Source organism: Carettochelys insculpta, chromosome 11 (genome assembly GCF_033958435.1).
Source record: "Carettochelys insculpta isolate YL-2023 chromosome 11, ASM3395843v1, whole genome shotgun sequence".
NCBI lineage: Eukaryota > Metazoa > Chordata > Testudines > Carettochelyidae > Carettochelys > Carettochelys insculpta.
This window is the reverse complement of record NC_134147.1, coordinates 3,738,509-3,766,079: the sequence shown is the minus strand read 5'-3', so window position 1 is coordinate 3,766,079 and position 27,571 is coordinate 3,738,509. Positions and strand designations below refer to the sequence as shown.

The window sequence follows — 27,571 nt, the reverse complement described above, 5'->3', positions numbered from 1 at the left end:
GGGTTGGCAGCCAGGAGCAGGCTGATGGCCAGATGGGGAGCCTGGGAGAGGTGGTTGGCAGCCGGCAGAGGAGCATTGACTTTTATTGATCCAGTAAACTCCCTGGTTCAGGACCACTCAGGTCCCAATGATGCTGGCCTAGGGAGATCCAATCTGTACCAACTTGATGACTCTTTTAGGCTGCTTGTAATCTAGAGTTTTCAGACATGTTTGGCCACAGCTGTAAAACACAGCCCCTTACCTGCATAAAGTGGTCTCGATCCCTATTTTCCACTGATGTATGCATGATCAACTGGATTTAACACCTATTTTTAAAAAAAAAATGTGGTTGATGTTTTTTCTAGTAGAAAATCAACACTAAAAGGTTAGAATAACAAAAATGAAGGCTGTGAGTAGATATGATTGTGCTCCATAAATAAATCTGTGAGATAAACACCAAATCGGGAGGAAAGCTATTTAAACTAAAGGATAATGTTTATAAGAACAAGTGATTATAAACTGACTGTGAATACATTTAGGCTATAAATTAGGGGAAGGTTCCTAATCATCAGAAAATTGGGGCTGTAGAGCAGCCTGTAGGAATAGTAGGGAAACAACCTAGCTGATTTTAAGAAGAAAGTCAATAAACTTATGAATGAGATTATATGATTGGGTTGCCTGTGATATCAGGGGACTGGACTTGATGACGCTGAAGGTCTATTGCCATCCTGTGTCCCTAAAAGGGAAGTTTGTCTTAATCCATGTTGATTATCATTTGATGTCATATAAAACTTCTCTGACAATTGTAGGTAGATCCTCAGACATGTATCTTGATATGATAAACTAACATGAGATGACTAGAATTCTATATTTTTGGTTTTTTTGAAGGGAATGTGTGACAAACAATTCTGTGAGGCATGCACAAAAAGGAAATAGCCTAGAATTGTAGAATTGTAGAACTGGAAGAAAACTTGAGAGATCATCAAGTCCTAATGTCTAATCTGAATGTCCATAACTGCAGTTTAAGAGGGTCGTGGTCAAGATAAAGTGGGACAGGGCTCAGGTCATCCTCCTAGCATCCAAATGGCTCAGATAGGCCTGGTTCTCTGAATTTCTACAGCTGTCCAGACATCACCCATATCGTCTTTCACTTGTCTTCTTGCTCTGAACCCAGCAGAACAGGTCCATTCACCACCCAGCCATCAACTGCCTTCACCTCCATGCATGGTTTCTGGTTGGCTGATCGATTCAGAGCTGCATTGCCCATCACAGTGCTGAACAATCCTTGAGAACAGCAGGCGCCCTGCAACGAGGAAGACCTACTCACAAAAATGGTAACACTTCGTAGCCTCGTGCCTCTCCCAACCATCGGAGGGGTAGCCGTGTTAGTCTGGATCTGTAACAGCAACGAAGGGTCCTGTGGCACCTTAAAGACTAACAGAAAAGTTTTGAGCATGAGCTTTCGTGAGCACAGACTCACTTCATCAGATGCATCTGATGAAGTGAGTCTGTGCTCACGAAAGCTCATGCTCAAAACTTTTCTGTTAGTCTATAAGGTGCCACAGGACCCTTCGTTGCTCTCCCAACCATGTGATCCCATGCATATGGGGATTCCACATATACTCACTTACCTACTTCACCGTCAGCAAACAAATCTATCAGTCAGCACCATTAAGGTCCACATGGCAGCCATATCGGCTTTCCACTCACCTGTCTGAGACCACTCAGTCTTCACTCACCCATCTGTCAAACAATTCCTTATGGGCTTCCACAACACCTTCCTGCCAGTCAAAGGGCCAACACCTGCATGGGACCTCAGTTTGGTCCTTAGGGCCCTAACCAGCAAACCCTTTGAGCCGATAGTCACCTGTCCTTTGCTGTACTAGTTCAGAAAAGTAGCTTTCCTTGTGGCAATCACCTCAGCATGAAGGATGGGGAGATCAGTGCACTAATGTTGGAACCACCATATACAATCTTTCACAAGGACAAATTGGTCTTCCATACCCACCCTCAGTTCCTCCCTAAAGTATTACCTTTTTTCCACTGCAACTAACCAGTGTACGTGTCCATCTTCTTCCCTAAACCTGAGACCAATGATAGGGACAGAGCCATGCATACCCTTGAGATCTGTTGGGCCTTGCCCTTCTACCTGCAGGGAATTCAGCCATTCCAAAAGGCAACCCAGCTCTTCATCTCCTCAGCTGAAATGTCCCATGGCATGCCTGCCTACAAAGAGAGGCAGTCTAAATGGATCTCGGGCTGTGTAAGACTTGCCTACAATAAGTTTAAGAGAGAATTTCTGGCGGGCATTTGTGCCCGTTGCACGTGTACAATGGCTGTCTCTACACCTTCCTCCGAGGTGTGTCCACTGAGGACAGTTGCAGAATAGCCACATGGGTGTTTGCTCACACATTCACTCAGCATTATGCCATACAAATCTATGCTGACTTACAGATTGCCTTCAGCTGACCTGTTTTATCATCAGCTGATGGACCCCATACAAAGGCCCCAGCTCCAAGCAATGACACTGCTTTGTAGTCACCTAAAACAGACATTATTAAGGGCCCAAAAACAAGCTATTCCCCTATGTAGGAAAGATAGTAAATATGGGCAAAGACCGCCTTGGCTTAACCAGGAGATCCTGCATGATCTCAAACTAAAAAAGGAATCCTATAAAAAATGGAAACTGGGACAAATTACAAAGAATGAACACAGGCAAATAACACAGAAATGCAGGAGTAAAATTAGAAGGGCTAAGGCACAAAATGAGCTCCAACTAGCTACAGGCATAAAGGGTAACAAGAAGGCCTTTTACAAATATATTAGAAACAAGAGGAAGACCAAGGACAGGGTAGGGCCATTGCTCAGTGAGGAGGGAGAAACAGTAATGGGGAACTTGGAAATGGCAGAGATGCTTAATGACTTCTTTGTTTCAGTCTTCACAGAGAAGTCTGAGGGAATGCCTGACATAGAGAATGCTGGTGGAAAAGGGGTAGAGTTAGTTTTTGAAATAAAAAAAGAACAAGTTAAAAACCATTTGGAAAAATTAGATGTCTGCAAGTCACCAGGGCCTGATGAAATGCATCCTAGAATCCTCAAGGAGCTGATAGAAGAGGTAGCTGAGCCGTTAGCTCTCATTTTTGGAAAGTCATGGGAGACAGGAGAGATTCCAGAAGACTGGAAGAGGGCAAATATAGTGCCCATCTACAAAAAGGGGAATAAGAACAACCCAGGAAATTACAGGCCAGTAAGCTTAACTTCTGTGCCAGGAAAGATAATGGAGCAGGTAGTTAAGGAAGTCATCTGCAAGCACTTGGAAGGTAGTAAAGTGATAGGGAACAGCCAGCATGGTTTTGTAAAAAAACAAATCATGTCAAACCAACCTGATAGCTTTTTTTGACACGATAACGAGACTCGTAGATAAGGGAGAAGCAGTGGATGTGGTATACCTAGACTTTAGTAAAGCATTTGATACGGTCTCGCATAATATTCTTATCGACAAACTAGGCAAGTCCAACTTAACTCGCGCTGCAATAAGGTGGGTGCATAACTGGCTGGCTAATCGCACCCAGAGAGTAGTTGTTAATGGTGCTCAATCCAGCTGGAAAAACATAACAAGTGGGGTTCCACAGGGGTCTGTTTTGGGACCAGTTCTGTTCAATATCTTCATTAATGATTTGGATATTGGCATAGAAAGTACGCTTATTAAGTTTGCAGATGATACCAAGCTGGGAGGGGTTGCAGCTACCTTGGAGGATAGGGTCATAATGCAGAATGATCTAGATAAATTAGAGAAATGGTCTGAAGTAAACAGGATGAAGTTTAATAAAGATAAATGTAAGGCGCTGCACTTAGGAAGGAATAATCTGTTTCACACATACAGAATGGGAAAAGACTGTCTAGGAAGGAGTACAGCAGAAAGGGACCTAGGGGTTCTAGTAGATCACAAGTTAAATATGAGTCAACAGTGTGATGCTGTTGCAAAAAAAGCAAACATGATTCTGGGATGCATTAGCAGGTGTGTTGTGAACAAGACATGAGAAATCATTCTACCACTCTACTCTGCGCTGGTTAGACCTCAGCTGGAATATTGTGTCCAGTTCTGGGCACCCCAATTCAAGAAAGATGTGGAGAGATTAGAGAAGGTCCAGAGAAGAGCAACTAGAATGATAAAAGGTCTGGAGAACATGACTTATGAAGAAAGGCTGAAAGAATTGGGCTTGTTTAGCTTGGAAAAAAGAAGATTGAGGGGGGACATGATAGCGGTTTTCAGATATCTTAAAGGGTGTCATAAGGAGGAGGGAGAAAACTTGTTCTTCTTGGCCTCTGAGGAGAGAACAAGAGGCAATGGACTTAAACTGCAGCAAGGGAAGTTTAGGTTGGACATTAGGAAAAAGTTCCTAACTGTCAGGGTGGTCAAGTACTGGAATAAGTTGCCAAGTTCCAGACCAGAGAAGAACTGAGGAGCCAGCTGCCTGCGCATGCACAGTAGGTGCCACAAGCATCTCTGGCCTGTGACAGGCACACATGAACATCCAGCGGGGTGAGGGCTCCAACACACAAATCTTCGGCCAGTGGGCGCAGCAGTGCTGATGCCCCTAAAGGTGGAGCACCCAAGGGAACATGATCGCGAAGAGCTCCAGTTACTGCACAGGGTGAATAACCTCTCCTTTTCAGGAATTCCCAGGGATCAAATAAGCACCCAACACTTCCCTCTTATGTATTGTTTCCTTACTGCAGATTTCGAAACAGGAAATTGCCATGCTTACTTCTACCCCTTCCACTTCGCAGCCAACGTAATCTAAAAATGGCCTTGTTTGTATTGCTATGAATCCTGCATCTCTTTCTGTTCTAGCTATGTAAAGGCCAGCTAATTAAAAACTACAAGAAGTTCTGGGGCATCTGATAGACTAACATATTTTGGAGTATAAGCTTTCGTGGGCAAAGACTCGCTTTGTAGCTTTGTCCACGAAAACTTATTCTCCAGAATGTCTGTTAGTCTGTAAGGTGCCACAGTATTTCTTTTTGTTTTTGAAGATGCGGACTAACTCAGCTACCCCTCTGATACTAATTAAAAACTGTCTGTTCTACACTATAGAAGTTCAAGTGAGGCTTAACAAACCACATTTTGAGAGGTTGCGCTGGCTTCTGCAGGAATGAATCTGTATCAAATGCAGATTTCAGATATTCTCTGTACGTTGTAGTTAGAACCACCATAATTTTATGCATAGACTAGCAATGAAAAGAAAGGCAACTTAACAGAGTAGCCAGAGCCGCTGCCGCTGCTGCTGGAAGGATCCCCTCTTCCAGCTGCCGCCATCTGCCATGGCTGTACCTTCCACTGCAACTGGGACTGCTGTTGCCACAGGAGCTACCACACGCTCCTCTCACCAGGGGGAGGCCCACATTGCTACTTGTGTGTATGCCCCGTCCCTGGTGAGAGTAGCGTGTTGAGGCTTCAGCGGCAGTGGCGGCTTCTCGAGGCCATGACAGAGTCTCCAGCTGCTGCGGCGGCGGAGGCCTCCAGCCATGACGGCAGTCCAAATTGTGGTCAAGCACCTCCAGCTGCAGCTGAGCGCCTCTAGTCGCGGCAGTGCTCCAAGCCCCAGCTGGGCGCCTCCAGCCATGGCAGCACCTCCAGCTGCAGCAGGGCACCTCTAGCCACGGTGGGGCTCCAAGCAGCAGTGGCATCTCCATCCGCGGTGGCTCTGGCTCCAGCAGCAGTAGCTTCGGTGAGTCGCCAACATATATATATATATATATATTTTTGGAGGGGAGGAATGGGGAGGGTGTGGGTGCTAGGGAAAAAGTAAATCCTTGATTTTAATGGACTTTTGGGTTTAATGAACACTCCTCCCCCCATTGGTCTGTGAAATCGAGGGTATAATGTACACACAAAACTGTCCAGACCCATCATGCCATAGTTCTTCATGTTCTACCATTTCTGTGACTGTTGTATGGCAAGCCAGATCTATCCCAGCTGAAACTGATATCTGTTCCAAAATGATGTAGTGTGAGTCTGTGGAATAAGTATTTATTTTGCTCATTGGGTTTGGGGTGTTTTTGCTTCAGGATCACCAGAGCATGTCCTTCTGATTGCAGTGCAGTGCTTACAGAATAGCTGTTAATTTATTGTCACCACCAAGAACAATACATTATTTTCATTTGTAATTTTAGTCCTTCATAAAGTTCATCCACTTTCTCATTTTTCATGCAATGTTTAAACGTGCTGTAAGGCAATGGAAAAATAGCTAATTGATTTTTTAGCAGAATTTGCTTTTATTTATTTTGTCAAGGCGGACAGGAGATATGTGTTAGCTCTAATTATCTTCCAGCTGAAGGAAGACTGACCAATTAGTCACAAGCTCCTTAGCTTCTAGCTCCAGAGGAAGTCAGAGAAAGACTCACCCATTAAACGTGGGTATTAAAAATGATCTCTCACCACTACAACTAATCTACTGGTGAAACAGTGCTGTTTTTCTGTTTGACCTTAATGTCCTTTCATTATCTTTTGTCGTTTTTCAGACTGATCAGACAGATATTAAGTGTTGACACCCTAAACAGTTTTGTCTCCACTTCACAATGAAGGTTAGAAATGTTAGCAAACCTCTTCTTCAAAATGAGATTAAATCTCTTTAAACAGGTTCCTGCAAAGAGACAAAATAATGACTGCCCTCATACAGAACTAATAGCTGCTCCATTGTCCTTCCCTCCACACGTAGATGGATCTTTCCAGAGAAGAAAATCCTAGTAGCAGGAGCTTGTCTCACTACTCACATCTCAGAGTTACGGTTCTGTCTGTCTGCTACGTGGTAGAATGTGATTTTGTCCTTCTGCAGTCACCGCACTATGGTGGCCCCTTCAGAGGACAGAGAGATAGAAATGTTATGCTTGTGTAAGGAATGTGTCACAGGAGCTCAATACTGCTGAAGGACTTGAGGAGTGTGTCCTTTGGAGATCATTTGCATGAAAATGCAAAGGTGTGCTTATGTGATACCTTGCAAACAAAGCCTGATGGGTAGCAGGTGAAGCAATGGATTTTCGTCTGATGTGAACACCATGTTGTTGTAAAGTCACAATTTATGCTGTCAGCCAGTGTAAGAATTGTGGAATCTCACCAATGCTTGAAGTTGTTGTGGAGATATAGAGCAGTCATCATTGCTGTGTAAGATACGGATTGGACAGGACTCCTCTCATCTGAGCCCTGTGAGACAGCAGAGGGTAGGGGATATTGCCTGAACCAGCTGGCTACGAGCCTTAGGCCAAACTGAGCCTTGGCCATATAGCCATAAGCCTGGTTTGACTAGTCCTTCCCCCCACTGTTCAATGGTAGAACTAAAAGCTGGATGTTGGAATCTGTGTTCTTTTTTTTTTTTTTTGTAAGAATCCTCCCTGATGGATATGGAGCTTGCGAGCTGAATTCAAAGGATGGCAATTGAAGCCACTGAGAACTGAAGTCATAGGGTTTTGCCTCAAGCCAAGCCCACAAAGCAGCAGACAGGCAGCTGGCAGGAGCGACTGGTGGTCACCTGGTAGGAGAAGCAGCAGGAAGCCAGTGGGGCAGCTGGCAGGAGTAAGCAGACCACAGGACCAGCACAAAAGTGGCATTGCTGCAGGCTCCATGAGGAAAGTCATCAGGGTGATGTGTCAGGGTCTGCACAGACTGGACAGAGCTTATAAGTGGGGCATTTGAAGGGGGATACAGAGAAATCTTGGGTGTGTGAATGAGACCCTTACTGTGCTGGACTGGTGAGCCTGAGAAGCAAAGGACACTGCTCAATCCATTTGAGCTGTGACAGTTACTTGGGGGTTGGTTATGAACTCTGGGTGTGGTGTTTTTCCCAAGTTAATGCCATGTGACTTCTCTGCCTCTTTCATTAAAAGTTTCTTTTCTACACTCAGCCTTGGTGCTTGCGAGTGGGGAAGCATTGCCTCTCTGAGGCACCCTGGGTTATGTGAATTTCCCAGGCTGCTGGGTGGGGGCTTAAGCCAGTTCTCTGTGAGATGGTTGAAAGGGAACCCGTAGATATTGAACCCAGCCTTGGCTGCTGCTGACTGCTACTGGCAGAAGTGTCACACTTGGAAATTAGAGCTGTGCTCTTGCAGGCTGGAGCCAGGATGTTTTGTCCCCTCCTGCCATCTTGCTCTTTCCCTGTGAACAGAGTTCTGTGACTCAGAGACCTTTGATTGGCACTCTGGGAATACATTAGTAGGTCCAGCCCCCTTGTTGTCACTATCCAAAATCCAGACCAGCGTTTATTCGATATGGCTTTCTCCGGTGCATTGCGCGTTCTTTCAGCCTTAATGCTTAAAGTTTGGTTGCTAAAAGCAACTAAAAACAGGAACTTTTTAGTGATGACTCGACTTTCATTATGAGCATCTCTACAGCCTTACCTAAAATACCAGTACTACAAAATGGAGATAGCAAATGTGTCTAACGGTGCTTTTAGCTTTTTGGCTGTCCATTTGAATGCAGTTAACAGGAGCTAAGTAAGTATTTTCTGGTTGTTTATATATTGGAAATACAAGAGGATCTTTTTGTGGAGATGAAAAGTCTGACCATGTGTTTGCTTATTGGGTTATGTATAAAGGTTACCTAAAATTCAAGTTTCCGTGCTTTGGCACGTGTTTTGCTTTAAGTAACCTTAATTTTTGCTTATAGAACTATAGTCAGAGAACTGAAATATAATTATCTTGAGAAATTTTTCAGGGCTTTAAAAGGTCAAACTCCTCCCTTTCTACATTTGTTCAGAAGTTCCATAAAAGGTCATAAATGATCCAGCCCTCTCTGTCCAGTCATACCTGACTACAGGGATTCCATGGATCATGACCCGTAGGAATCAGAGCTCCCTCAGCAAAAGGGCTGGCAGCTTCTTGATTTGAAGAGGAAGTTAGCTAAGCAGTCATTTAGAAGTCCATAACTTTTCCTGGCAATAGTACTGGATAGGAGGGAATGATTCCTTGGCTGCAACACTAGTCCTGGATACCATATTCCAACACAGTAAAAATTATTTTTTATCTTTGTTGGCAAGTTTTCATGGGCCTCCCTGTGGATGATTATTAAAATGTGAGAAAGAGACATTTAATGCCAGGAGAGGGAGCATCAAGCCTTTTGTCCCTTACCAATAAATTTAATTTTGACAAGAGACTTTCCCTATGTGTAATTCTAACTCTATTGGTTCTGTGACAAATCCTGGATAATCTGAGGATGATCGGTGCTTGTATGTCTACACATTTATTTGGGTGTAGTTTAATTTTAAAAAAGCAAACTGTCAGTTAGCCAAGAAGCAATTTAGATGAGTTCTTAGCAGTGGTTTTGTTGCTGAGCAGTTGTTTAGTGGGAAGGATCGATCTACTTATGTGTGGGAGGACAGTGGAACAGCTTTGGATTAGAGACCCTTCTTGCAAAAAATATAGTGTAAAGATAGGGAACAAAATGTCCTTATACCTAGCTCATAAAGCTGGACAGGACCTTCAGAGGTCATTGAGTCCAGTCCCCTGTACTCATAGCAGTAGCTATTACCATCCTGGACAGTTTTTTAATCCATTTACCCCAGATCCCTAAATGGCCGCCTCCAGGATTGCTCTCACAACCCTGCGTTTAGCAAGCTAATGCTCAAACCACTGAGCTATCCCTCCTTGCTTTGTTTGCTAGTCTATATGAGATGCAGATTTCACCCGTTGCCCAGTCCACCTGTCTCTCATGATTAATGCTAACAGGATGCAAATATCTTTCCTAGGATATTATATTAGCTTCAGGGTCTAACAATTTAATTGCCCAGCTTGTTATAGAAAAAGAGCTCTATAAAAATCATCATGCTTTCCTTACAGAATGGAAAGATCCCAAATAAGTTTAGAAAGGCTATGGCAATGTGGCACTTTGGAATATGCTAATGAGGTGCTGCCAAGAATATGCAACACCTCATTAGCATAATGGTGGCTGCACGTATTTTGAAACTGCTGGTTTAGAAACACACACTGTCCATGTAGCCCAGGGCCTATCAAAATGGCCCCCTAATTTCAAATGTCCCTTCTTCCCATCTGGTTTTGGGAAGAAGGGGCTTTTGAAATCAGGGGGGTCTTTTCGAAAGGCCCCCAGCTACACAGGCAGCATGCATTTCGAAACCGGCAGTTTGGCTGCCATTATGCTAATGAAGCATTGCGTATTTATGGTAGCATCTCATTAGCATATTCCAAAGAGCCATATTACCATAGCCCTTCTGAAAGGAGGGGCTAGAGTAGCCACGGCCACAGAGATGAAAAGAACTCTTTTAAATTACCAGGGCCTTGAAGCCTTGTTCTGTTTGCCATATAATTTTTCCTAATTTAATTCACAGTAATGGAGCATTCTTTTAATGTAATCTAGACATGAATACTACAAGGAAAGCTCAGACTGTGTTTTTTATCCCAAAGTTACAGCTCAGATTGCACTGCTCCTGCACTCAGTTAGATGTATATGTGGGCCCTGTCTATGCCAGTAACCTCAACGGCCTCAGTGCCTCTCTGACCCGTCAGCTTCAGCATTGCCCTGGTGGATGCCAAAGTGCCAATAACACAAGTGCTCCCCCCAACCACTAGCGATGGGTGAGGACCCAGGGACCCCAATGGGTTTGGACAGGCTGGCACGTTTTCATCGTCCTCCCCGTATGAAGCAGTGGCAGGTTCTTCTGCATCTCTGGTGTTGGAGGATGATTGGGCACCTCAGCAGCTCCTTCTTAGGGTGGCTTAGAACGTGCGTGTCCAAGCTGAAGGGTTAAAATGAGGCAGACCCATGACAGACATTCTGTCATCCATGGGACCATCCAGGGTGGGCTTGCCCATGATAAAAACAATTGCCCAGACAGCCAGAATTGTATGACAGGTGCTGGTGTCTACCTAGCCGACGACAAGGAAAAACAAAAACTGGTGTTTTGTCCCCTTTGCAGGGAATGAACACCTGTTCACCTACCTCCATCCCGACTCCTTGGTTGTCGATGCAGTCAACCATAGGGAGTGTCAAGGTTTTCAAGGTTCTTCTCCCAAAAATAGAGAAGCCAAGAAATTGAACATGTGTGGGAGAAAGGTTTATTCCACAGGGGGGTTACAATTGCATATAGGAAACCAGCAGGCTCTCGTGAGCAGGTACTCATTTAGTACAGTGTCTTCGCTGTCTAAATTTTCACGAAACTACTTCCTGCAGAGGCTAAGCAAGAGTTTACTGCAGCAGTGGAGGAAAGCAAACACACTTTTCGCGTGGCCCTCCAAGGCGCCAGGGATGCTGCGGACATGGCTACCTGGGCTATAGCTTTGGGGATTGCCATGAGTTGTGGAGCGGGCTTACAGGTCTCTGGCCTGCCACAGGAGGTTCAGGAACCATTCAAGACCTCCCCTTTGAGGGACGCACTTTGTTTTCAGAGCAAACAGAGGAAAGACTTTACAGTCTAAAAGACTCAAGAGCAACCTTAAGGTCTTTGGGCCTTTGTGCTCCTGCAACTCAGTGCAGGTGTTTTTCCCCTGGTCCTTTTCTACACAGTTTTCTCAGCAGCAGCAACAGCCTAGGGGCTATGACAGGAGACGGGGCCATATCAGCAGGATGTGCTGTAGCCAGCCTGGCAAGGGTCAGGGACAGCAGAAGCTCCCTCTGGGCCAAAACCAAACTTTTGATGATGCAGTCAGGATCATGGAACCACTTCGCACTTGGGATACAGCACTCCCCTTATTTTCTTTTCGCCTATCCCTTTCTACCCTGCCTGGTGCTATATAACATCGGACCAGTGGGTGCAGCACACTGTGAAAAGAGGATATGCTATCCAATTTAGTTCTTACCCCACTTCTCACCCTCCTTTTTTTGTCCTTCTTCAGTGATCCCTCTCACAAGAACGTGCTCACCCCGGAGGTCCAGTCACTCCTCAAGCGGGGTGCAGTAGAGGAGGTTCCTCCTCAATTCAGGGGCGAGGGGTTTTACTCCTGTTATTTCCTAATTCCAAAATCCAAAGGAGGTCTGAGACCCGTCATGGACCTGCGGGGCCTGAACAAATATGTAGAAAAGATTAGGTTTGGCATGGTCTCCTTGGGGCTCATATCTCCATTGCTGGATCCAGTGGACTGGTTTGCTGTTCTTGACTTATAGGCTGCATATTTTCACATTGCAATCTACCCATCCTCACAGGAGGCTTCTGAGGTTTGTGGTGAATGGGAGGCATTATCAGTTCACCTGTTCGGCCTCTTAATGGCTGTGACGGTCTTCACCAAGTGCATGGCGGTGGTGGCAGCCTTCCTCCACAGGCACAGGGTCCAGTTGTTTCCAGACCTGGATGATTGGCTAGTCAAAGGGAAGTCACAGGCTCAGGTTCAGCAACATGTGAAGTTTACCCGATGGATGTTCGACCATCTCAGGTTGTCGGTAAATGAGACAAAATCAACATTGGTTCCCATGCAAAAGATAGAGTTTGTGGGGGCTCTTTTGGACTTGGTGCATTCCAGAGCCTCGCTGCTGGAAAGCAGGTTTCAGGCTATGGCCAGCATCATAAATGACCTGATGAGGTTCCCCACCAGAATGTCCAGGTACTGTCTGAGATGCCTCGGACACATGGCAGCGTGCACGTTTGTGGTACAGCATACCAGGCTTCACTGGCGTCCTCTCCAAATGTGGCTAGCTTCAGTGTATCGCCCTGTGAGAGACAATATAGGCGTTAGTGACACTACCACAGTGAGTTCTGCAGACTCTGCCTTGGTGGTTGGATGCTCTGACAGCATGTGATGGGGTTCCTTTCAAACGTCCCCAGTCTTCCCTGTCCCTGTTAACCAATGCATCAGACCTAGGTATGGGGGGCACATCTGGGAGACTGCTGGACTCAGGCTCTTTGGGGCACATCAGACCTTGAGCTCCACATCAATATGAGGGAGCTCAGGTCCATCAAGTTGGCATGTGAGGTGTTTCTACACAGTCTGGTGGTTCGTTACGTGTCGTTGGGCACAGACAACATAACAGCAATGTATTATATCAGTAGACGGGGTGCACGCTCCGCTTCCTGTGTCATGAGGCCCTCAGGCTTCAGGCATTTTGCATTCAGCACCAAATTCTCCTGCAAGCTCACTACCTACTGGGGTTCATGATACCATAGTAGACCACCTCATCAGGTCTTTTATGAACCATGAGTGGTCCATTCACCCATACATGCTGCAGTCAGGTTTCCAAGTTTGGGGCTATGCCCAGGTGGACCTATTTGCCATTTATATCAACACAAAGTGCTGAACGTTTTCCTCTTACTGGAACCAGAGCCTGGGATCCTGGGCAGATGCATTCAACATCTCATGGGAGGGCCTGCTCCTGTATGTGTTCCCTCTGGTTCCTTTTGTCCACAAGGTCCTTCTCAAAATTCAGTCAGATCAGGACTTGTTTATCCTGGTGGCTCCACCGTGGGCCTGGTAGCACTGGTACTCGGTCCTGTTAGACTTGTCAGTGAGCAACCAGTAATGCTCCCTTTATGCCTGAACCTCTTGATGCAGGATGAGGAGTGGTTACAGCACCCCAACCTTCTGTCGCGTCACCTCACAACATGGAAGCTTCACGGCTGAGTGCCGTGGAACTTTCCTGCTCAGAGCCAGTCAGGGATGTGCTCCTGAGCAGTAGAAAACCCCCCACTAGGATCACGTATCTAAGGAAGTGGAAAAGGTTTCCAAGTTGATGGGTCAGTGAGGTTTACTTCCACTCCAGGCCTTGATTCTGGTCATTTTAGATTACTTGTGGCACCTAGGTCAGGAAGGGCTGGCCCTTTCCTTCGTTAAGGTGCACTTGGTGGCCATTTCTGCTTTTCATCCTGGCCCAGGTTTTTCATCAGTGTTCTCAGACCCGGTGGTGAAAAGGTTTCTTAAAGGCCTGGAGAGGGTTAAGCCACAAGTGCAAGATCCCTTGCCCCCATGGGACCTTAATCTGGTGCTATCTAAACTTATGGGGGCCCCCTTTGAACCTCTTGCTTCCTGCTCCCTACTGTTTTTAACTTACAAAACAGCCTTTCTGGTGGCCATTACATTGGCCAAAAGGGTTTCCAAACTGAGAGCCTGACTGTGGACCCACTGTGTATGGTGTTCCACAAGGACAAAGTTATATTGAGACCACATCCAGCTTTTCTGCCAAAGGTGGTCTCCTTCCGTGTCAGTCGGGCTATTTCTTTACCAGTTTTTTATCCTAACCCACATGCCGCCCCAAGGGAGCAGAGCCTGCATACCCTCAATGTATGCAGGGCACTGGCTTTTTAGAGAGAGAGAGGCACCTTTCAGAGAGTCGCACGCAGCAGCTTTTAGTCGTGGTGGCAGACAGGATGAAGAGCTGCCTGGTTTCCTCCCAAAGGATCTCCTCCTGGATAGTGGCATGTATCAGGGAATGCTACAGGCTAACAGGTGTGCCCCCTGCCCCGATTAGGGCTCATTCTGTGAAGGTGCAGGCGTCCGCAGCAGCACTCCTGGCCAATGCCCCGGTTCAGGAGATCTGTAGGGAAACCACCTGGTCCTGCATATGTGTACGTGGCTCTTTACACAGTTGTGCATGCTAGGGAGGATGCAGCAGCAGCCAGGGCCATGCTGCAGTCGTTCCGGGGCTCGAACCCCACCTCCAAACGTCAGCTTGTATTCACCTGCACTGCAATGCACTTGAGCAATCCCTTGAAGAAAAAAAGACAGTGACCTGTTTCCAGAGGTGGTGTTCTTCGAGATGTGTCGCTCATGTCCATTCCAAAACCCGCCCACCTTCCCCACTGTTGGAGTACCCACCAAGAAGGAACTGAGCAGGGAGAGGGTAGGACAGCATATATAGTGGTGACCATACTGGCCTCACTCCAGGGGGTGCTGCACCAACCCAGTTGCTACCGGCTAGGGGAAAAAGACTTCTGGCAACTGGACATGTACACACACCTGCACTGGAATGGACATGAGCGACATCAGTTACAGAAATAGGTAACTGTATTTTTGTGCCTCTGTGCACAATAGAGGGATTTTCCAGGCATCTCCCCTATCTTTAAAAATCCAGACTAAAAAGGGAAGATAAAAGACTGAAACATCTGGAAAAGAGCTTTGCTATGTAGCATAACAAGATCTTTGTTCAGCTTAAAACTAAATAAGATTCATCCAACACAGATTTCTGTGTGTATTTACAAGTTAGATGTGTTTATCAGACAATAGTCGACAGAAGCAACTAGATCTGATATCAAATACGTCAACTGGAAGACTCACTCCTATCTTGGCAGATATCCAAGCAGCTTCATTCTAAAATGTGTGGTCCAGTTATAAATCATGTTTTCAAATACATAAACCTCAATTGTTTGTGAGAGTGAGATTTGCAAGTCTATTCTTAGATGACAAACTTTGGCTTGAAACCTTGGTTTACCCCTCTACTTTAGTTGTAACAAATACAATATAAGTAGATGTAGTTATTTATTTCTTTGTTCAGTGTCAGAGTTCTATCATGAATAAATTGTAATTTAAACATTCTAAATAATAGTAATAAATGACGAGGCAGCAAAATCTTGTAAGATGTTTTCATCGCTTTATTGGTTATCATTTTTATTTTGGAAGTAGTAAAACAATAAATTAAAAATGCATGTATTGTGACTGTTGTTGTGTCCAAAGAAGACCTGTTCCAGTTGAACTGCAAGGAAAGCAAAGAGAACAGTTTAAGGGCTTAGTGGTTTTCATGTCTGTCTGTTTTTCAGAACAAGGAGTATGTGTGTCGAGGCCATGACTATGAAAGGCTGGAAGCCTTCCAACAAAGAATGTTGAGTGAGTTCCCACAAGCCATTGCAATGCAGCACCCAAACCACCCAGATGACACCATTTTGCAATGTGATGCTCAGTGTATCCTTTCATAAAGGCAGCCTAATGTTAATCAAACTGTTGTATGTCACAGAGACAAAATAGTGCTTTCATCTTAGAAGATCTTGGTTCATATCTGGCTTTAGTGATAGGTGCCACAATTTTATCCTCTCCAACTTGTGTTTAGTATATATTTATCTACACAATTACACACTAGTTGGCCCAAAGTGTGAGTTTTGCTTAGGGAATATAAATTTGTGGGGCTGTATGGGAAGATGTACACAGTGCTGGTCTGGTCCATGCTTTATTCTAACCATACTGACACTTAATCCTTTATTAATATTACATTTCACCAGAAATCCACCCAGCTACCTTCTGCAGTTCCACAAGAGACAATTGTGCATTTAAATTCAAACCTGTTCTCTACACACTTCCCATTTTATTTGTTTTTCATTTCACCTTCCTTTTACACTGCATGTTTCTTTTCATTCAGACTACCTGCTTTTATGCAATACATCAGGTTTTGAGTCTAGTTCATCCCCTTGATACTGTGCATTGTGAATTTTAAATTCAGATAGCAAAAGTAATATTGTGCAGTATGTGAGGACTGTACCACAAGGCATTTGTTCGAGAGTATGAACATTGTAGGTGAGATAAGATATGATTGCCCTCTGTCTCCTATTTCCAATTCCCTTTGCTGCCTTCCATCCCTGACAGAACCCACTTCTTTGCTGTATGATGCTGAAACACCAAATAACAAGGGCTTGGATTGGGCTGGGATAGTTTGGGTTTGCTGTGCTTTGCTTTCATATGCCTACACATTGGTTTCTAAACTGATTTTGTTAAATCAATACAATCTGTACATGTAGACAAAGCCCATGTAAAGGCCAGATGTTTTAAGATATTTAGGTATTGAAAGATGCAGCCTGGATGTCTAGTGGTGTTTACAGAAGTGCCTAAGCATGTTAGATGCCTAACTTCCTTTAACATTTGTGAGAATCAATTGCTTAGGCGCTTTAGCAAACTTCCTGGGTGCATATTGGGTGCCCAAATACCATTGGAAACATGGCTTGAAGTTCCTACAACACTGTAGTATCCCCGGCTCTGGAGGCCTAGCCCAGTGACTTGCTGCTACCGTTAAAGCAGCAATGAAAAGGAGAGCAGTGTTCCAGAAAGAAAAGAGAAGCAAGTATTTCATACTTTTGCCATCTGCCTTCTTTTGGTAACAGGTGACACCCCTAAGGGAGTTGTGTTTTGTACCAATGTTTTCTTACTTGTTGCCAGGGTGTTTCTTTGACTCATAATTGTGCAGATTTACAGATATATGCAGTGACTCCCATCCCAGACAATATTGATGTACTGCAAATGGACCGTGTCCCTGATCGTATAAAGAGCTTTTATCGTGTCAACAATATCAGGAAATTCCGCTATGACAGGCCGTTCCACAAAGGTCCAAAGGACAAAGAGAATGAATTTAAGGTAGGAACAGTCAATAAATAGTAAGTAAATTTTAACCTTTCCAGGGCAAGTACTGTCTTCCTCTTTTGTATTGGCACAGGGCATCACATGATGCCTAATCGTAATTTGGTTCCGCAAGATGGTTTAATTTGAATAACAAATAACAAATGCTGAACTATTGAGCCCAAAGTTGCACACCTGACCTAGGTAAATCCTTACCGTAGACCTTAGTCCATCCCATGCTTTTCAGGACATTGAGCTACCTTGTAATTTCTGTAGTTCAAGAGTTTTTTGTGGCAAAAGGAAGCCACCCTGTCAATGAACCACTCTCTTGTCTGATCTGGGCTTAGGACCAGCCCTGGTGGAGTTAGGTGAAGCCTACACTATTTAAAAGGCATTTGTGACAATGCCATGGAGACAGATTTTGAAGTAATGGGGTTTGCTTTGTTTACCCAAAATGCTCCCAGCTAACTGACAGCAGACCTAGGGTCTGAGGTCTGGAAACTAACTAAAAGGTTTGACACATTGCTTTAAAGCACACTGATTTTTTTTCTTTGTGATTAAATGTAAACTAAACTTCAGTGTAATGTTGCATTCCATTGTGGAAAGAATAATATCTGCTGAGAGTATTGATGCACCCTTCTATGTGGCTACCCCTGAATAACAGCTGTGAGAGAAAGAGTGTTCAAATTCTGATTCACTAGGACCCCACTTGCTGTATTCTTTGCAGAGCTTGTGGATTGAACGCACCACTCTAACCCTGACTCACAGTTTACCTGGGATCTCTCGGTGGTTTGAAGTGGAGAGAAGAGAACTGGTAACATTTGTTATATTTGTATCTGGGATTTGAATGGCTATTCTTCAGGGTGAAGGATGGGCAATTTAAAGTCTCTGGGCTGGCTCTTGCATTGAAAGTATTCATTCCTTACTGGTGGATATTATAGATTCCTGTCTCATCACTCTCAGCCCAAATAATTGCTAAACATAACTACAGGAGCAGTGTGAACAGAACAGAACAATCAGAGTAAGTGACAGTGAGGTGTGATTCTGAATCTTGACAGCATCTCCAGTCAATTATTCAGACATGTGACAGCTATTGTAACTGCTGAGATGAGTGTGCAGTGAGCTGAACTGAGATGTATTGCTGACACACAGTGAAACTGTTGTGAAAAACTGTCATGTTAAAATGGCTAGGTAGCCTGAGCATCAGAAAAAGGTGGAGCACTCATCAAGCTGTAGTTTGAATTGGTTTCTTAGTAAGGAAGGGCACAGTGGCAGTGAGGTGTCTATGGCATTGAACTATTCTTTGTTGCCTTGTAGGTTGAGGTGAGCCCTTTGGAAAATGCCATTCAAGTTGTGGAGAACAAAAACCAGGAGCTGAGGACACTGATAAGCCAGTATCAACACAAACAAATGCATGGCAACATTAACCTGCTCAGCATGTGTTTGAATGGAGTGATTGATGCAGCAGTGAATGGTGGCATAGCACGGTACCAGGAGGTAAGCAGGGGCTGTACCTCTGAGCTTAGTATCAAGCCATTAGCAACTCTTTCCCTTCACCATTTCTCTGGCTGTGTTGGAAAGAGCATGACTTAATGAAAAGTCAAAATATAAGAAATGACACCAGTGGGCCCACTTTCATAGTTGGTATCTTAATAAAAATGCTGAAAAACCCTATGTGTAGTTGTTCATATATGAGTGCTTGGACATGCAGATCTGGTTGTATGTAGCTGTGTGTAAATATGTCCAGATACGGGTTCTGGATGTTCTGTTAAGTTGGTCACAGTTGAAGGCTGAGCTCTTCAAGTTTAAATTCTGATTAACATTGGCAAAGCTGATTGTGCATGCACAACTGTGCAACTGGCAGTTTTTACATGGCTGCACTGTGAACTCATCCTGCAAAGCAGGCAGTGGAACTTGCTGTCTGTGCTGATAGAGACTCAATATGCTGATGTCCTGCTGAGGGTCTGGCACATCTAAGCCGTGTCTACACGTGCACGCTACTTTGAAGTAGCGGCACTAACTTCGAAATAGCGCCCGTCACGGCTACACGTGTTGGGCGCTATTTCGATGTTAACATCGACGTTAGGCGGCGAGACGTCGAAGCTGCTAACCCCATGAGGGGATGGGAATAGCGCCCTACTTCGACGTTCAACGTCGAAGTAGGGACCATGTAGTCGTTGCGCGTCCCGCAACTTCGAAATAGCGGGGTCTGCCATGGCAGCCATCAGCTGAGGGGTTGAGAGATGCTCCTCTCTCCAGCCCCTGCGGGGCTCTATGGTCACCAAGTGCAGCAGCCCTTAGCCCAGGGCTTCTGGCCGCTGCTGCTGCAGCTGGGGATCCATGCTGCATGCACAGGGTCTGCAACCAGTTGTCGGCTCTGTGGATCTTGTGTTGTTTAGTGCAACTGTGTCTGGGAGGGGCCCTTTAAGGGAGCGGCTTGTTGTTGAGTCCGCCCTGTGACTCTGTCTGCAGCTGTGCCTGGCACCCTGATTTCGATGTGTGCTACTTTGGCATGTAGACGTTCCCTCACAGCGCCTACTTCGATGTGGTGCTGCGCAACGTCGATGTTGAACATCGACGTTGCCAGCCCTGGAGGACATGTAGACGTTATTCATCGAAATAGCCTATTTCGATGTCGCCACATCAAAATAGGCTACTTCGATGTGGGGTTCATGTGTAGATGTAGCCCTAAAGAGTTATCTTTGCCAGTTTGCAATGTAATCTTAGACCTAAGGGATTCAAATGTGCTGTTTCCTTCACTAGGAGTTAAAGATGTATGTTGCAAAAGGGAAATACAGGGACACATACTGAAAAATGATGATGTTGATCCAAACTTCTGAAGTGTGTGCGCACTGCAGAGAAATATAGTGAAAGCTCCTCATCCCTCACATTATTTACTACTTTAGTCACTCAATTCCTACAGTTCCTTGAGATGCTTAAATGAAGGAAGCTATGTAAAGTTCAAGTAATGGGCTGATCCAGGGCTTAGTGATAATGATCTGCACTGTCATATGGGGAGACTTGATTAGTTTCATGATCCTTTGAGGCCAGAAAGGAATACCTTATGCTACTCAGCAGTGACTCTGATTAAGTGAGGAGCAGAATTATCTAGGCAACTAAAATTGTGGGGCTGTAGCATCACCGAAGTCCCAGAATACTACAAGAGCTCAGGTCAGTGGAATTTTCAGTTTGCTAAGTGTACTTGGATCCCTTAGGATTTCTGTTTCCTCCTCTCTCCCTCTATGACATATGGACACAATGAAATGTTTCCTAATAAGGAGATGATTTCTCTTTCTCCCACAGGCTTTTTTTGATAAAGATTATATCACCAAGCACCCTGGAGATGCAGAAAAAATCACACAGCTCAAGGAGCTCATGCAGGAACAGGTACTGCTGTGCTTTTACAGATGAAGGAATAATGCTGTCATAGCATGTGGATTCCTCAGCAATCACTTTAAATAACCTAAAGCTAAATAATTCATTAAGAAGCAAAATAAAACAGGCGGTTCACAGTGTATTTAAAACATAGGGAAGTGAGAATGCCAATGAATTAATGATGCATTAGCCTTTCACCTCTATAGACCTGAACTGACGCCTCATTTAGATGACAAATTAAATGAGCCTGGCTTCTCCTTTTATTAAACAATGAATGCTTTTCTACATTACAGAACTACCTATCATTTTGGCACAATTGACTCTCTCTCTTAGTTGTGAAGGCCAAAACTATTACAGGGTTCAAAAAAGAATTTGTTTGTTTCAGTCTTCACCAAGAATCTGATGAAAGAATGCCTAACATAGTCAATGTGAGTGGGAAGGGGATAGGTTTAGAAGATAAAATAAAAAAAGAACAGGTTAAAAATTACTTAGAAAAGTTAGATGTTTGCTAGTCACCAGGGCCTGATGAAATGCATCCTAGAATACTCAAGGAGCTGCTAGGGGAGGTAGCTGACCCTTTAGCTATCATCTTTGAAAGGTCATGGAAGTCGTAAGGAGAGATTCCAGAAGACTGGAGAAGGGCAAATATAGTGCCCATTTGTAAAAAAGGGAACAAAAGCAACCCAGGGAATTACAGACCAATCAGTTTAACTTCTATGTTGAAAAGATAATGGAGCAAGTAATTAAGGAATTCATCTGGAAGAAAATAAGGTGATAGGTAACTGTCTGCATGGATTTGTAAAGAACAAATCGTGTTGAACCAATCTGATAGCTTTCTGAGATAAGATAACAAGTCTGGTGGGTAAGCGAGAAGTGGTGGATGTGGTATACCTAGACTTTAGTAAGACATTTGATACAGTCTCTCATGATCTTCTTGTCAATAAACTAGGCAAATACAACTTAGATGGGGCTACTATAAGGTAGGCACATAACTGGCTGGATAACCATTCTCGAAGGGTAGTTATTAATGGTTTGCAGTCATGCTGGAAGGGCATAACCAATGGTGTTACATAGGGGTCTGTTTTGGGACCAGTTCTGTTCAATATCTTTGTCAATGATTTAGATACTGGCATAGAGGGTACGCTTAGTAAATATGCAGATGATACCAAACTGGGAGGGGATGCAACTGCTTTGGAGGGTAGGGTCATAATTCAAAATGATCTGGACAAACTGGAGAAATGGTCTGAGGCAGCATTTCCCAAAGTGTGGTCTGTGGCTCAGTATCGGACCTTGGAAAAAAATACCGGTCCTTAGAAAATATACAGATTATCACTGTGTACTATTGTTGTTGTGAATAAATAATAAACAGTGAAAAATTATTCATTTTTCATTTTTTTAATATATGCTTTTATGGAATTTGGAAATGGCAGAGATGTTTAATGATTTCTTTGTTTCGGTCTTCACTGAGAAATCTGAAGGAATGCCTGACATAGAGAATGCTAGTGAAAACGGGTTAGGTTTAGAAGTTGAAATACGAAAAGAAAAAATTAAAATTTACTTAGAAAAATCAGATGTCTGCAAATCACCAGGGCCTGATGAAATGCATCCTAGAATCCTCAAGGAGCTGATAGAAGAGGTATCTGAGCCTTTAGCAATCATTTTTGGAAAATCGTGGGAGACGAGAGAAATTCCAGAAGACTGGAAAAGGGCAAATATAGTACCCATTTATAAAAAGGGGAACAAGAATAACCTGGGAAACTACAGGCCACTCAGCTTAAGTTCTGTGCCAGGAAAGATAATGGAGCAGGTCATTAAATAAATCATCTGCAAGCAATTGGAAGGTGGTAAGGTGATAGGGAACAGCCAGCATGGTTTTGTTAAAAACAGATCATGTCAAACCAATCTAATAGCTTTCTTTGATAGAATAACGAGCCTTGTGGATAAGGGAGAAGTGGTGGATGTGATATACCTAGACTTCAGTAAAGCATTTGACACAGTCTCACATAATATACTTATCAATAAACTATGCAAATACAACTTAGATGGGGCTACTATAAGGTGGGTGAACAACTGGCTGGATAACCATACCCAGAGAGTAGTTATTAATGGCTTTCAATCCTGCTGGAAAAGTATAACTAGTGGGGTTCCACAGGGGTCTGTTTTAGGACCGGTTCTGTTCAATATCTTCATTAACGATTTAGATATTGACATAGAAAGTACACTTATTAAGTTTGCAGATGATACCAAGCTGGGAGGGTTGCAGCTTCTTTGGAGGATAGGGTCATAATTCAAAAGGATCTGGATAAACTGGAGAAATGGGCTGAGGTAAACAGGATGAAGTTTAATGAGGACAAATGCAAAGTGCTCCACTTGGGAAGGAACAATCAGTGTCACACATACAGAATGGGAAAGGACTGCCTAGGAATGAGTACAGCAGAAAGGGATCTAGGGGTTATAGTGGACCACAAGTTAAATATGAGTCAACAGTGTGATGCTGTTGCAAAAAAAGCAAACATGAATCTAGGATGCATTAACAGGTTTGTTGTGAACAAAACACAAGAAGTCATTCTCCTGCTCTACTCTGCGCTGGTTAGACCTCAGCTGGAGTATTGTGTCCAGTTCTGGGCACCACAGTTCAGGAAGGATGTGGAGAAATTGTAGAGGGTCCAGAAGAGAGCAAAAAGAATGATCAAAGGTCTAGAGAACATGACCTATGAAGAAAGGCTGAAGGAATTGGGCTTGTTTAGTTTGGAATAGAGAAGATTGAGGGGGGACATGATAGCAGTTTTCAGGTATCTAAAAGGGTGTCATAAGGCAGAGGGAGGGAACTTGTTCTTCCTTGCCTCTGAGGATAGAACAAGAGGCAATGGACTTAAATTGCAGCAGGGGAGGTTCAGGTTGGACATTAGGAAAAAGTTCCTAACTGTCAGGGTGATCAAACACTGGAATGAATTGCCAAGGGAGGTGGTAGAATCTCCATCACTGGAGCTATTTAAGAAGAGGTTAGATAGATGGCTTTCAGGGATGGTCTAGAAAGTGCTTGGTCCTGCCATGAGGGCAGGGGGCTGGACTCGATGGCCTCTCGAGGTCCCTTCTAGTCCTACTCTTCTATGATTCTATATGATTCTATTTTTGGGCTGCAAAAATGTATTGGAAAAAAATGGGGTCCCAATTATATAAAGTTTGGGAAACCCTGGTCTGAGGTAAATAGGATGAAGTTTAATAAGGACAAATGCAAAGTACTCCACTTAGGAACGAATAATCGGTTTCACATATACAGAAAGGGAAGCAATTGTTTAGCAAGGAGTACTGCAGAAGGGGATCCAGAGGTCATAGTGAACCACAAGCTAAATATGAGCCAACAGTGTAACTCTGTTGCAGAAAAAGCAAACGTGATTCTGGGATGCCTTAAGAGGAGTGTTATGAGCAAGACACAAGAAGGCATTCTTCCACTCTACTCTGTGCTGATTAGGTTTCAGTTAGAGTTTTGTGTCCAGTTTTGGGCACCACATTTCAAGAGGAATGTGGAGAAATTAGAGAAGGTCCAAAGAAGAGCAACAAGAATGATTAAAGGTCTAGAGAACATGAGCTATGATGGAAGATGGAAAAAATTGGTCTTACTTATTTTAGAAAAGAGAAGACTGAGAGGAGACATGACAGTGGTTTACAAATAGCTAAAAAGTGTTACAAGGAAAAGGGAGAAAAATTGTTCTTCTTGCTTTCTGAGGATAGGACGAGAAGCAATCGTCTTAAACTGCATCAAGGGAGATTTAGGTTGGACATTAGGAAAAACTTCCTAATTGTCAGGGTGGTTAAATGCTAGAATATATTGCCTAGGGAAGTGGTGGAATCTCCATCACTGGAGATATTTAAGAGCAGGTTAGATAGACGTCTCCAGGGATTATCTAGATGGTATTTGGTCCAGCTGTGAGGGCAGGGGTCTGGACTTGATGACCTCTGAAGGTCCCTTCCAGTTCTAATGTTCTGTGAATCTGCCATTAGATAAGCTCATGAAAAATAAGTCCATTATTAGCCAACATGATCTGGAACGTAACCTCTTGTTCTGGGTGTCCTAAGCTTCTAATTACCAGACAAGGAGAATGGACAATGGGATGGATAAGGTAATGATTATACCATTCTAGTTGTTCCCTTTGACGCGCCTGCAATTGACTGCTGTTAGAAAGCAGGATACTGAGCTAGCTGGACCATTGGTCTCACCCAGTACGATCATTCATTGGATATGTTCAAAAAGTCTGTCCCAGTCTGAATTGAGATTTTAGGATTATTCAGCAGAGGAAGTAGGGACTTTGAGGTTACTTAATCTCATGTATCTCAGATTTTCCATCTGCAAAATAAGGGTAATGTTTCCCTTACCAGTACTCAGATGACGTTGTGAGAATCAGTTAGTTACTATTGTACATGATGTAAAGTATATAAATTCAAAGATTATTAAGTATTACTGTACTCTGTCATCTAAGAGTTCATATAACCCTACTAACTATTATATTTATGACCTTTAAAAATAGGGTGTGCATGAATAAATAATGAGCGGTAAAGAATGGATAGTTAATAGCATTCATGCAGCTTTGCCACTTTTCAGACTAATTGTAGGAAATCCCCTTACAAGTCTCCATTAGCAACTTTAATCTTTCTTCTGATATTGTAAAGATATGGAGAAAAGGAATTTCCTGCAACACAAAGAACCATTTTGAGTGAAGACTCAACACTGGTTGCTCTGCAGATGGAATCAGTTTTGTCATTTTTGTAGTTATCTGATACCAATCCAACATGTCACAAATGTGGTTGTCTCACATTCAAAATGTAAGCACAGACATTTCAGCTTTCCTATGTTTACTAATTTTCAGCAATCTTGCAAATGACCAATAGACTATTGAACAGATATATCTCTTTCACTGACTAAACTAGAGGACATAATGATGTATCAGAGGGGTAGCCATGTTAGTCTGTATCTGCAAAAAACAATGAGAAGTCCTATTGCCTCTTATAAACTAACAGATATAATGGAGTATAAGCTTTCATGGGCAAAGACCCACTTAATCAGATGCAACATAATTATTTAGTGTCTTTTAGACTGAAAGAAGTTGTTCTGTATTCATGGTATTTTAATTTCTTCTTTTTTAATAGGTGCACGTGCTTGGAGTGGGTCTGACAGTACATGAGAAATTCGTACATCCAGAGATGCGTCCTCTGCATAAGAAACTGATCGATCAGTTCCAAATGATGCGATCTAGTTTGTATCACGTAAGCTAAATTCTATCAGCATCACTTCTTGGTTGTTGTCAATAGTTCAGAGCCATGATAAAAATTCATCCAGTTGCAATGAGATGCATATTAGAACTGGGCAAAAGTAATGTATACTAAATCTATGGGATTGTCTAACTCTTGGAAGAAATCTTGTTTCCAGTGCAAGAATCCATGCCCAAAAAGATTTGCAAATGGAGTTTTAATATAGTCCATGGGATTTTTCAAGATCCCTCTCTAATTTATATGACTAATGATTTGACAGAAAATCTGTGAAGCTGAAGTCTCACACTGTCTTATGTAACACGGCAAATTTTTGCCCTTACCATAGGGTGCCGTGCCAGGGGTGGGAATAAAGATGACTAGAGAGTACTAGTTGTCCATCTTACAAAACACCTATGTTTTTGCAACCTGTTGAATGTATCATGGGCATCATCCAGATCTGGGCCTGGACACATTCCCTGATTGACAGATCGTAAGCACTCAGCAATGAGCTGTGGAAGCCAGGATGTTGATTGGATATGCCTTCTAATCATCCTTTGTGGGAGAAATCCTTTGCTGCTGCATGTACTGGGAATGAGAGATTTTTTCCATTCATGGGTGGAATAAATTTTGTTATGTGCACCACCAGTAGAAGCACATGCTTCTCACTGAGAGTGGCTGTGGGTGCTCTGCTAAGCAGCTGGGCAACACCTAAATTTCTCCTGGGCAGCCATCCAAGTCCTCATCTTACAGGGAACGCTGGATGGGAGCCCTCTCTGCAGACAAACACACCAGTGGAAGATCAATCCCATAGTAAGAGTGCCATTATCTTCTGTAGGCCTATCAGTAGGCCAGTGCCACAATGGTGGCAGACAGGACACCCACAGCTGTTTTGTTTTTACCTCCATACCTAGAAACCTGCTCATCGTAGATAACTGGCAGTTACCATTTTCACATATAGTGAAATGTATAATAAAATGTTTTTTAAATACACGATAGTAAAATGTTTTTTAAATACATTAGAAGCAGGAAGCCTGCTAAAAAAGCAGTGGGGCCCTTGGACGATAAGGATATAAAAGGAGCGATCAAGGAAGACAGTGCCATTGCTGAGCGATTAAATGATTTCTTTGCTTCAGTCTTCACGGCTGAGGATGTTACAGAGGTTCCTAAATCTGAGCCAGCCTTTTTAGGTGACAAATCTGAGGAACTCACTCAGATTGAAGTGACATTAGAGGAGGTTTTGGAGTTAATTGATAAGCTGAATAGTAACAAGTCTCCAGGACCAGACGGTATTCACCCAAGGGTTCTGAAAGAACTCAAATGTGAAATTGTGGAGTTATTAACAGTGGTTTGTAACCTATCCTTTAAATCCACTTTGGTACCAAATGACTGGAAGACGGCCAATATAACGCCAATATTTAAAAAAGGCTCTAGAGGAGACCCTGGCAATTATAGACCGATAAGTCTAACATCAGTACCAGGCAAATTAGTAGAAACACTAGTAAAGAATAAAATTGCAAGGCACGTAGAAGAGCACGAATTGTTGGGCAAAAGTCAGCATGGTTTCTGCAGAGGGAAGTCGTGTCTAACTAATCTATTAGAATTCTTTGAAGGGGTTAATAAACATGCGGACAAGGGGCACCCAGTGGACATAATATACCTAGATTTCCAGAAAGCCTTTGACACGGTCCCACACCAAAAGCTTTTATGTAAATTAGGTGGTCAT

At 43.6% G+C, this 27,571-nt stretch overlaps 1 protein-coding gene across 1 annotated transcript in view; it reads left to right on the top strand.

Annotated features, from left to right (window-relative positions):
• The window catches only part of DOCK3 (dedicator of cytokinesis 3), a 428,244-nt gene that overhangs the window by 375,591 nt on the left and 25,082 nt on the right, over window positions 1–27,571 (top strand). Inside the window, exons 41-46 of the mRNA XM_075006205.1 lie at window positions 15,666–15,807; window positions 17,078–17,244; window positions 17,954–18,040; window positions 18,544–18,723; window positions 20,530–20,613; window positions 25,747–25,863. Of these exons, the coding sequence (XP_074862306.1) occupies window positions 15,666–15,807; window positions 17,078–17,244; window positions 17,954–18,040; window positions 18,544–18,723; window positions 20,530–20,613; window positions 25,747–25,863 (777 nt within the window). The remainder of the gene's footprint in view (window positions 1–15,665; window positions 15,808–17,077; window positions 17,245–17,953; window positions 18,041–18,543; window positions 18,724–20,529; window positions 20,614–25,746; window positions 25,864–27,571) is intronic.